The sequence below is a fragment of the Staurois parvus genome, unplaced genomic scaffold (assembly GCF_062004578.1).
Source record: "Staurois parvus isolate SC_StPar_1 unplaced genomic scaffold, SC_StPar_1.0 ptg001210l, whole genome shotgun sequence".
Classification (NCBI taxonomy): domain Eukaryota; kingdom Metazoa; phylum Chordata; class Amphibia; order Anura; family Ranidae; genus Staurois; species Staurois parvus.
This window is the reverse complement of record NW_028319006.1, coordinates 111,288-123,587: the sequence shown is the minus strand read 5'-3', so window position 1 is coordinate 123,587 and position 12,300 is coordinate 111,288. Positions and strand designations below refer to the sequence as shown.

Below are 12,300 nucleotides of genomic sequence, written 5' to 3'. Positions count from 1 at the left end.
CTTCCCCGGCCAAAGAAGGTAGTTCAGTTCCTCCTCTGACCTCCCGGCACAGTTGTGGTGACGAGGAGTCACAGTTGCATTCATCAATCCCGGAGCCCGTGGAGGAGAATGCCTTGGCAACCAACCGGCATAAAACCCCCTTTTAATTTCAGAAACTCGGCAACAACCGTCTGATGCGAACTCTCAACCTTCCTCCATCTATGGTCCTGCTGACAGCATTTAGGGTTTTCACACTGTTCTCATGGTGTTCTATTCACTTCTAACAGGATTATTCCGCCGCACTAACGACCTCCATAAACCCGGATCTTACCAGCAGAGGACCTGTCAGATCGATCTGCGTCTCCGTAATATTCCAGGTTCTCCCAAAGCATCTTAAAGCACCATCCAAATCCAAATAAATGACCTCTTCTAATGGCTTTCCATTAGAAGTATTTTGACCCATCTCAAGTGGTTTTAGGTGGCTTGTATAACGTGTACAGGGTTCAAACAATCCTGCAGGTGGTTCTTATGGTGCATTTATTAACATTTGGATGCTGCAGCTGCTACTATTCCTTTTCATGATTGCTACTTCTAGTTGTTGCCCCTCCTAGGACTTGCTGGCCCATCGTGAGACTCAATGCTTTGTAAGGCTGTTTTGTAAGGTCATCTAAGTCAGAGCGAGTTTTCGTTGCCCAAAATGGCTGAATAGTCAAAGTGTTGCTTAGATTTTCCAATTGTCCACACCGTAACACCTGCACTGGAGGGACACCCTTGCAGCGATGAGTCTTCTTCCCAAATCTTTGATACCAGAAAAAAAAATGCATCTGACTGTAAAACCTGTAGATCTGGCGTGTGGATCTTCTCTAGTTCTCCAGGTCCCAGTTCAGTGCACGGTCTCCTCTGAGTTCATTACGTGTGGTAGGACAGGTGTATTGCTTAGAGGCAATTCTTGCTGAGCTCTTGAATAAAGGGGAACATCTTCTGAACATGAATCCCCACCATCTACAGTGAAAGGTGAGCCAGCGACAGTCTGATTGTCCTGAGAGTCCCCATTCCTGGGGATGCCATTGGCAAGGTGTGGGGTCTTTGTGGCCACGATGTTTATCGTGTGTTCTGTACTGATGGCCACCAGTGGCTGATGGCTCCAGTCTTGGCTCTCGCTTTCAGTTGCCACCGGTTGCGTGTGAGAGTTAGAGGTTGGAGTCAAACACTCAGCGGGGCCTTTGTCATGATCCAAACTAATTTCTTCTTCCTCTTCTTCTGAGTCCAGCCCAGCACAACGTCCGCTACGCTCGGAGGCGGAGAAGTCAGAGTGTACAATGACATCTGCCTCCACTTGGTTCTGAGATGGATTTCGATGAGTCCTTCCAACATCCACCTAAAGACATTGAAATAATTATTATCACACAAGAGAAACCAATTTCGTTATTTTGGTCATTTGAAAGCGATTACGTCTTAGTTAACCTCTAGCTGCCCGGCCAATGGCCGATTGGCGGCTGGCAAAATCCCTTAGCGTTCCGGGTGGACACCATATGGCGTCCTTTCGGGCATGCGCAGTTTGCACTCCTGAAGAGCCACGCAGCGGCGCGATCTGTCACCGGCCTTGTACCTCGGACACGGCCGATGACAGATCTGAGTACCGGCCCTGTTGCCTGTACCATGTGACCTGCTTTGACCAATCACAGCAGGTCACATGACAGTCGTATACTAGTGTGTCTAGCTGTGATTGGTCACAGCGATCACATGCACAAGCTGGGCCAATCACACCCCAGCTGTGTCATGTGATTAGCCGTGGCCAAATCACTGTACTGCACTGGTGAGAGTATGTAACAATACCAAATTCCAAGAAATTATGTAAAAAAAAAATAGAACTTCAAAAAACTCGCCATGCCTCTTATGAAATACGTCGGACTGTCTACCCTGCAAAAAGGGGTCATTTGGGGGATATCTGTACTGTCCTGACATTTGGGGGGATATCTGTACTGTTCTGACATTTGGGGGGATATCTGTACTCTCCTGACATTTGGGGGATCTCTGTACTGTCCTGACATTTGGGGGATATCTGTACTGTTCTGACATTTGGGGGATATCTGTACTGTTCTGACATTTGGAGGATATCTGTACTGTTCTGACATTTGGGGGATATCTGTACTGTCCTGACATTTGGGGGATATCTGTACTGTTCTGACATTTGGGGGATATCTGTACTGTCCTGACATTTGGGGGATATCTGTACTGTTCTGACATTTGGGGGATATCTGTACTGTTCTGACATTTGGGGGGATATCTGTACTGTCCTGACATTTGGGGGATATCTGTACTGTTCTGACGTTTGGGGGGATATCTGTACTGTTCCAACATTTGGGGGATATCTGTTCTGTTCTGACATTTGGGGGATATCTGTACTGTTCTGACATTTGGGGATATCTGTACCGTCCTGACATTTGGGGGATATCTGTACCGTCCTGACATTTGGGGGATATCTGTACTGTTCTGACATTTGGGGGATATCTGTACTGTCCTGACATTTGGGGGATATCTGTACTGTCCTGACATTTGGGGGGATATCTGTACTGTCCTGACATTTGGGGGATATCTGTACTGTCCTGACATTTGGGGGATATCTGTACTGTTCTGACATTTGGGGGATATCTGTACTGTCCTGACATTTGGGGGATATCTGTACTGTTCTGACATTTGGGGGATATCTGTACTGTTCTGACATTTGGGGGATATCTGTACTGTTCTGACATTCTTGGACCTCAAGAAATTAGATTGGCTGTCAGTACTTCAGGATTGATCAATATTCAGATCTATACCATAGTTTGTGAACTCTATAACTTTCCTACAAACTAAAAAATACATCCTAATTTGGGTTATTTTCACCAAAGACATGTAGCAGAATACTTCTCGGCCTAAATTTATGAAGAACAATTATTTATTTGCAAACTTTTATAACAGAAACAAAGAAAAAGGTGCTGTTTTTTCAAAATGTTTGGTATTTTTTTTGTTAATTTAGCAAAAAATAAAAACCCCAGCAGTGATTAAATACCACCAAAAGAAAGCTCTAGTTGTGTGAAGAAAATGATAACATTTTAGTTTGGGTACAATGTTGTATGACCGCGCAATTGTCATTCAAAGTGTGAGAGCGCTGAAACCTGAAAAATGGCCTGGGGAGGAAGGTGTAAAATTGCCCGGTATTGAAATGGTTAAAGGATCTACCCGAAAAAAATATATATGTTGTTCGAGGGTGACTTCCTATAGTGGCGCCAATGATGAGACCTGGAGGTCCAGGCAATAGCATCACTCTCCATGGAATCCCATATCGTCTACTGCCTAATGTAATATAACTGAACAAACCACCCTGGAAATAGCCGCAGCTCAGCAAACCTTAGGCTCAGGTACGTAGATCTCTCCTCCAGAGATCTGGAAGATGTTAAAAAGAGATTCACAGATTCCACGTGCCTGATGTGTACCAGAAATTTAAATTTTTTTGGTGGACTGGCCAACTTAAGATCATCTAAAGAAGCGGTTCTCAATCTGTGGGTCGCAACCCCACAGGGGTTGCCTAAGACCATCGGCAAACACATTTCCGTTGGTCTTAGGAACCGAGACACCGCTCTTCTATCCGTCTCCAGGCGGCACTATTCCTTCCACTGATACCAATGATGGGGCACTATTCCTCCCACTGACACCAATGATGGGACACTATTCCTCCCACTGACACCAATGATGGGGCACTATTCCTCCCACTGACACCAATGATGGGGCACTATTCCTCCCACTGACACCAATGATGGGGCACTATTCCTCCCACTGACACCAATGGTGGGGCACTATTCCTCCCACTGATACCTATGATGAGGCACTATTCCTCCCACTAATACCGATGATGGGGCACTATTCCTCCCACTGATACCAATGATGGGGCACTATTCTTCCCACTGATACCAATGATAGGGCACTATTCCTCCCACTAATACCAATGATGGGGCACTATTCCTCCCACTGATACCAATGATGGGACACTATTCCTCCCACTAATACCAATGATGGGGCACTATTCCTCCCACTGATACCAATGATGGGACACTATTCCTCCCACTGATACCAATGATGGGGCATTATTCCTCCCACTGATACCAATGATGGGACACTATTCCTCTCACTGATACCAATGATGGGGCACTATTCCTTCCACTGATACCAATGATGGGGCACTATTCCTCCCACTGACACCAATGATGGGGCACTATTCCTCCCACTGATACCAATGATGGGGCATTATTCCTCCCACTGATACCAATGATGGGGCACTATTCCTTCCACTGATACCAATGATGGGGCACTATTCCTCCCACTGACACCAATGATGGGGCACTATTCCTCCCACATTTTTGGAATGCATTTACAAATATATGTTAAAATTACTTTTTTTTATGTTAAAAAAAAATCTGAAGCATATAATTAAAAAAATATCTATCTATCTATATATATAATTTTTTTTTTTTTTTTTAAATATATTCTTCAGATTTTTTTTTTTAACATATAAAAAAAGTAATTTTAACATATATTTGTAAATGCATTCCAAAAATGTAGAGCCCATGTGGGCTTGAATGGGAAAAAAACACAACCAATGTATGTCTGTGAGCCAAAAATCCACAAGAATGTGATAATGGGCAGCACAGTGGCTAAATAGTTAGCATTTCTGCGTGGCAGTACTCGGGTCGTTGGTTCAAATCCCAACCACGGCACCACCTGCCTGCCTGGTAAGCTTTGTGAAGTAGTACTGCCTGGACCTTGAAGAAGGGGACATACCCCGAAAGCTTGTCCTCAAAATTGTATGTTAGTGAAAATAAAAAAAGCATCACGTCAGTACTCAATTGTCTCTGTATAGGTTGAATCCTTGCCCGTGGCAGGTCACTTCCAGTGACGCAGTACAGTGTTTTGGGTTTGTGCATCGGCACTGACACCCGGCTCCTCTACGTGGCCCTTGCCACCCTTTCATGGATCACATCCAGCAAGTGTCCCCCATAGGACTGGTCACCCCCTAAGGGGCAACCACTGCAACACACCATTGTGGCTCAACCAAACACCATAGGGCTACTGGGGCAGTACGAATGCATTTTTTAAACAAGGATATTGCTTTTATTTTAGTGATGGTTTTCAAATAAACTGGATATACTTATTCACATTATTTATTTATTTCAAGTACTTACATAGCGCCGTCAATATACGCAGCGCTTTACATATTGTGACAGTGCGAGGATCTGTCACTGTGGAAATGGGTTTGAAAAGGACACAGGACTCTCAAACAGTCAGTTTGAGAGGCTCCAGCAAATGTTTTGCAAGCAGAGAAAGCTATTTTTTAAGCTTTCCCTGGGTTTGGTAAGTCTGGATCGGGGCTGTAAACTTGAAGGATCCAAAGAGTATTGGGTGGGACGGAGTCTTCAGTCTTGTGTCCAGGGTTTTCAGAAGTTCTGCAGGGTGTGTGTGTCCAGGTGCACATACTCCTTATAAGGCAGATCTGAGCATAGCTCAAGAGTGGTGGAGGTGGAATAGCAGTTTCTATTGCTACTAGCCTGAAGACAAAGCCCCATCAGGAGAGCTGGAAGATCCTGGTGGAGACTACAACCCTTGTGTGGGGGATTCTGGGCCCAAGGACTGGGAAAGTCTGGCCAGCTACGAGAGTTTGAGAGACCAAGAGAGGGTCTGGGAGACCAAGGGAGGGTCTGGGAGACCAAGGGAGGGTCTGGGAGACCAATCGAGGGTCTGAGAGACCAAGCGAGGGTCTGAGAGACCAAGAGAGGGTGTGGGAGACCAAGAGAGGGTGTGGGAGACCAAGAGAGGGTGTGGGAGACCAAGGGAGGGTCTGGGAGGCTGAAGAAGCTGAAGAGGCCCGTGAGTCCAAGGGGCTGGAGGGAATCCGTGAGTCTCTGGAGGAAGCAAGCTGAGGGTAAACTCTGTCAAGAGGCCATGTGAGGCCTGAACAGCAAGTTGCTGTCACCTAGGCTGAGTGAGCCTGAATCGTCAGTGGTCTGGGAGGCCAAGCCAAGCAGTGGTACTGCTAACCAGAGAGCCAGGTGGCTTGGCATTTTCATTTTGTATGATTTTGAGTGAAGTTGAAACCTCCTGCGTGGGAAATCTTGTGTTTGAAAGGACTTTTCAGTTCCTGCTTAATAAAGGTGGGCCACCAGGCCCTTAAGTTTAGTTCCTGTCTGGCTTGAACTCACTAAAAAAACACATCTATCATGTCAGCTAAGCATCCCCGATATCACAATATATATTGTACATTCACATCGGTCCCTAACCCTCAAGGGGTGTACAATCTAAGGTCCCTAACTTACATTCATACATACTTACTAGGGACAATATAGACAGGATCCAATTAACCTATTTGGAGTGTGGGAGGAAACCATAGTACCTGGAAGAAACCCACACAGGCACAGGGAGAACATGCAAACTCCAGGCAGGTCGTGCCGTGGTTGGGATTTGAACCAACGAGCCTAGTACTGCCAGGTGGAAGTGCTAACCATTTAGCCACTGTGCTGTCCATTATCACATTCCTGTGTATTTTTGGCTCACAAGCCCAGCAGACGTACATTGGTTGTATTTTTTTTCCATTCAAGGGAACATTATTATCTTCATCATACAATACTTTCTGATGACTTTCGAGTATTTTTCCTACAGATCTCACCTGGTGGGTTGAGCCCATACCTGGAGTTGGTAATATGGACTCTATGCACTGTTACCTTGTTACCTGTTTATTCCTCACCCTACATCTGCATGTACACGAAGGCGTGAGGATGCCCATGTACAATATTAGGTCAATACTGTCACAAGCATTTCTACCCCTTTGAGTATGTGCAGCTGCAGGGGCAGGGAATGCCCCGGCCACTGGTGATTGGGTGGCAGTGAGTGGGAGTGACAGCTTCCTTCTAGACACAACCCACATGAGCTCATCCCTACTGGTGACAATGGTCTCTGAACAAATAGAGAGAGACTCCCTCCAGAGGGAACACAGACAGCAATACAAATCTTGACCGGTTTGGTAATGCACTCTATCAAAAAAAAAAAAAAGAGATTTGGCTTTAGATACACTCTAAGGGGTCTATTTATACAAAATTTACACACTCAAGCACTGAAACAGCCAAACCCCACAAGTTGTGAAATTTCCTTTGATTGTCAGCTCCATCTAGTGACCATAATGTGGTATTTTTTTAACTGGGATTTATTGTTCAGGAAAATACCACATTATGGCCACTAGTAGGAGCTGCTGATCATAGGAATTAAACACAAAATATGGCGGTTACACATACATACACACATACAGTCAGGTCCATAAATATTGGGACATCGACACAATTCTAACATTTTTGGCTCTATACACCACCACAATGGATTTGAAATGAAACGAACAAGATGTGCTTTAACTGCAGACTGTCATCTTTAACTTCAGGGTATTTACATCCAAATCAGGTGAACAGTGTAGGAATTACAACAGTTTGCATATGTGCCTCCCACTTGTTAAGGGACCAAAAGTAATGGGACAATTGGCTTCTCAGCTGTTCCATGGCCAGGTGTGTGTTATTCCCTCATTATCCCAATTACAATGAGCAGATAAAAGGTCCAGAGTTCATTTCAAGTGTGCTATTTGCATTTGGAATCTGTTGCTGTCAACTCTCAAGATGAGATCCAAAGAGCTGTCACTATCAGTGAAGCAAGTCATCATTAGGCTGAAAAAACAAAACAAACCCATCAGAGAGATAGCAAAAACATTAGGCGTGGCCAAAACAACTGTTTGGAACATTCTTAAAAAGAAGGAACGCACCGGTGAGCTCAGCAACACCAAAAGACCTGGAAGACCACGGAAAACAACTGTGGTGGATGAGCGAAGAATTCTTTCCCTGGTGAAGAAAACACCCTTCACAACAGTTGGCCAGATCAAGAACACTCTCCAGGAGGTAGGTGTATGTGTGTCAAAGTCACCAATCAAGAGAACACTTCACCAGAGTGAATACAAAGGGTTCACCACAAGATGAAAACCATTGGTGAGCCTCAAAAACAGGAAGGCCAGATTAGAGTTTGCCAAACGACATCTAAAAAAGCCTTCACAGTTCTGGAACAACATCCTATGGACAGATGAGACCGAGATCAACTTGTACCAGAGTGATGGGAAGAGAAGAGTATGGAGAAGGAAAGGAAGTGCTCGTGATTCTAAGCATACCACCTCATCAGTGAAGCATGGTGGTGGTAGTGTCATGGCGTGGGCATGTATGGCTGCCAATGGAACTGGTTCTCTTGTATTTATTGATGATGTGACTGCTGACAAAAGCAGCCGCATGAATTGTGAAGTGTTTCGGGAATATTATCTGCTCATATTCAGCCAAATGCTTCACAACTCATTGGACGCTTCACAGTGCAGATGGACAATGACCCAAAGCAGACTGCAAAAGCAACCAAAGAGTTTTTGAAGGGAAAGAAGTGGAATGTCCTGCAATGGCCAAGTCAATCACCTGACCTGAATCCGATTGAGTATGCATTTCACTTGCTGAAGACAAAACTGAAGGGAAAATGCCCCAAGAACAAGCAGGAACTGAAGACAGTTGCAGTAGAGGCCTGGCAGAGCATCACCAGGGATGAAACCCAACGTCTGGTGATATCTATGCGTTCCAGACTTCAGGCTGTCATTGACTGCAAAGGATTTGCAACCAAGTATTAAAAAGTGAAAGCTTAATTTATGATTATTATTCTGTCCCATTACTTTTGGTCTCTTAACAAGTGGGAGGCACATATGCAAACTGTTGTAATTCCTACACCGTTCACCTGATTTGGATGTAAATACCCTGGAATTAAAGCTGACAGTCTGCAGTTAAAGCACATCTTGTTCGTTTCATTTCAAATCCATTGTGGTGGTGTATAGAGCTAAAAATGTTAGAATTGTGTTGATGTCCCAATATTTATGGACCTGACTGTATATATATATATATATATATATTTTTTTTTTTTTTATAACTAGATCCCTTAGAGCGGGGCAGGGTATGAAGAGGAACAAGTTAATAAATAGTGCAACATCATCACAAGGACCAGCCAATTAAAAGTGGAGTAACGTAACGGTGAAAAACAGGTTAGGAAACATTCTCTCCTCGTTGCAGTTTACCTTATGACTTTCGTAGGAGATATCATGGAGGACCATCCGTATGCCTCCTGTGGTCAAGTGGTTTGCAGAACCGTTGGCAGCATTGGTGAGCTCTCCGGGGATCGTTTCTGCATAACTGGTGATGTGGTTTGCCCAGTTCTGGGTGATGGACCCATTCCATGATGTCTGTAGGACAAAGAACAGAGAATCATAAGAGTTGAAGAGATGCCGAAAGAAAAACTTGATCACTTGTCAGGCCAAACCAAGTGCTTCTTGGGAATGCACGCAAAATTGTGCAATTTCTTGACATGCAATGCATCTATGAGAACTTCACCAGATTTTGTACCATGCAGTCTCAGAGTTAGGACCGCAGTATATACGGAGGTCCCTTCGGGTGGACACTGCGGCTTATGCGTATATTTGCAAATGTGTGCAAACAAAACCCTCTGCTTTTAATGTAAACTGTTTGGTTGTTTTGCAGGCTGGCTGGTAAGTGTGCTGAGAAATCTTTTGTTTGTAAAGTTTTAGTAAATAACCCCCATGGTCTGGCTTAACCGCTTCTCCTCCGGCCCATGTACATAAATGGGTGGACGTTTCTGAACGTCCCCCCACTTCCATTGCCTGGGAGAACGCGGCGCCACAATCGGTGCCCACTGAGGACACAGTGGAACACCGATCGCTGTACAAGACCACTGTGTGAGGTCCCGATCATGTGATCACTGATTGGCCAATCAGTGATCACATGAACAGTAGTAAGCAAGATGTCACTTCTGACATCATTGCTTACTACTTGTGAAATCTGTGAATGATCACAGAGATCACATGGTACAGGGCCATTCACAGCAGCCTTGTACCATGTGACAAGCTGTGACCAATCGCAGCTCTCACAGTATTTCTCAATGGCTGCAAGAATGCAGCCAGAGAGAAGGAGAAATGATTGCTTTTACAATACAGATCTCTCCCCTGTCAGCAGGAGCAGGCTGCTTTGTATTGCTCTACACAGCAGCGTTGCATGACAGCGCAATTGTCAGCTAAAGTAACGCAACACCGTATTTCCAAATAATGGCCTTTTCAGGAGGGGGGCATCCTCACAAGGGCAAGTGGTTAAAGCGGCTTGTGCGCATTCACAATATCTCACAAATAGCCAGCCTCAGGCCTGGAGTTGGTCCTGGGTCCAGTCCTGCAGGAGGAGTCCCTTGCCTGAGGTGGCTCTGGCCCCTGAGGGCAGTTTGCTGGAATGCTGTTGTATGCTCAATGAGTTCTTAGCTGTAGCATAGCTGCGGGGGGGTGGCTACTTGAAGGGATTTTGGTCTGGAGAGTGCCTGGTGGAAGTTGGAAGGGGGCATCCGGTGATCTTGTGGCATTGTGAGTACCGACCTGAACTCAGGGACCTAGTGACCGTCTTGTATTTGTGCAATCAGTGGTGGCCCTTGTGAGAACTTGATGTAAGCGGTCCTGGGGTATCCCAGCATAAAAAACATCCCCTAGACTACTTATTGAGCCAGAGAGACAGAAAATGCTGTGTGACTGGCTGCCTCTACACTAAAATTTGCTGGAAGAGTACCATTCAAGCTACAGCGGCTCCTTGGGGGGTAGTGCTACCAGGGCTGTGGATAAGGGGGTACAGTTGTAACTGTCAATCTTGCAATGCCTCATGGGACTTGTAGTTTGGCAACAGCTGGAGGGCCGCCAGTTTGACACCCCTGGCCTAGCCTGTCCTCTTGTACAGGGGGGGGGGGGGGGCCCAGGCAGCTTGGTGAACTGGATGTGGGCAGGGAGGGTGATTGGCATGGTGCAGGGGGCAATGACTGGAAATGATCCCCTGTGTAACGGAACCGGACCCCGACTGCACTTGGGTACTTCCGTTAGACTACCACTTCCCTGTCTGACATCACAGACACCACCGCAGACCATACAAGACTACACAACACCAGTCTTGAAGTAAAATCAGGAAATAGACTACTTTATTTTAACACAGATACAAGATAAATACACTCAGGGGACAATCTCCCCTCCCTGCATAATGACACAGGGCGGGGCAATCTACATTTAGTAACAAGAGACACACCAACAGACAGTCCCATCAGAAGGGCCGCTGCAGACACCCCCTACCAAGCCAATACACATAGACACACACACCCCATAACAGTTTGCTCCCAAGCAAGACACACAATAGAACAATAAGATGCAACCACATGGCATTAAACAATCAACAACCCCCCACCCCAATATTAGGACAGATCATCCTGTACCCCTAACAGGCACAGGGTGACTTACACATAAGAGGGATGTGGGGAGCTCAGACAGGGGTCTCCCTACCTCTCCAAAGTGAGCTGTGTTCCGTGGGCCCCCCCACCCAAAGTGACTCCCGTCACACCCTGTATGGCTTTCTCTGCAGAAACTGAAAGCTGGCTTCTTCTCCTCCCCCCTCCGGCCACACGGATCACCTCCCCTGTGCATCATATGTTTCCACCTTCTGCCCAGGCCCCCCTGTGTGCCCCCCCCCACCCCATGTAGTGCTTCCAGCTTTCCTCCTCTCCTTCCCACTGGCAGCTGCAAGTACACAATATGATCCTTCAGGATGGAGAGTGGGGGGAAGGCTACGGTAAATATGTCACATTTACCAGCTACTTGCTTTCCAGAATGAACACAATGAGTGATTGGTACAGATCACTCACTGTGTTCATTCATAACTGAAGCCGTGCAAACCGTGTATTTGGGAGGTCCCTTTCAGGTTGGCTGTGGTAACAGCAGCCCTGAGTGCTACATAATATAATCAGTTTAATTTCCAGTTGACGTCACCGTTCCACTCACCTTCATCTTCAGCGGGTTCTTGTCCTCCGATGGCGGGTTGGAGACGAGGCCACCTATAAGCTCTGTGACCTCTGGGATCGGCAGGGAGGAGGGGGTCTCTTCTTGTCGGGGGGGCATCAAGGTCTCCAGCTCATGCGAGTCCTGGCAGTGGCTTTGGGAACAGGACCCCTGTCTAGTCCTCTGAAAGGAAGATGGACCTCTACTGGATCGGGGCCCCAATTCAGATCCGGAATCCCTGCGAAAGGAAAAATGTCTAACAAATAGGAAGAAAAAATAGGATACAATAATGTTGGGCGAACGGGGGAAACATCATGAAAAAAAACAATCCTCCTTCACTCACTAATGTATTTGCTGTTTCATATTTTGGC

The 12,300-nt window shown here is 46.0% G+C and overlaps 1 protein-coding gene across 1 annotated transcript in view; it reads right to left on the bottom strand.

The window, feature by feature from the left end:
• Nucleotides 1–499: 499 nt before the first annotated feature.
• The window catches only part of IGDCC4 (immunoglobulin superfamily DCC subclass member 4), a gene marked incomplete at its 5' end in the record, with an annotated part of 116,182 nt that continues 104,381 nt past the window's right edge, over nucleotides 500–12,300 (bottom strand). The window contains 3 exons of the mRNA XM_089660193.1: nucleotides 500–1,357; nucleotides 9,140–9,304; nucleotides 11,933–12,167. Of these exons, the coding sequence (XP_089516319.1) occupies nucleotides 863–1,357; nucleotides 9,140–9,304; nucleotides 11,933–12,167 (895 nt within the window). The remainder of the gene's footprint in view (nucleotides 1,358–9,139; nucleotides 9,305–11,932; nucleotides 12,168–12,300) is intronic.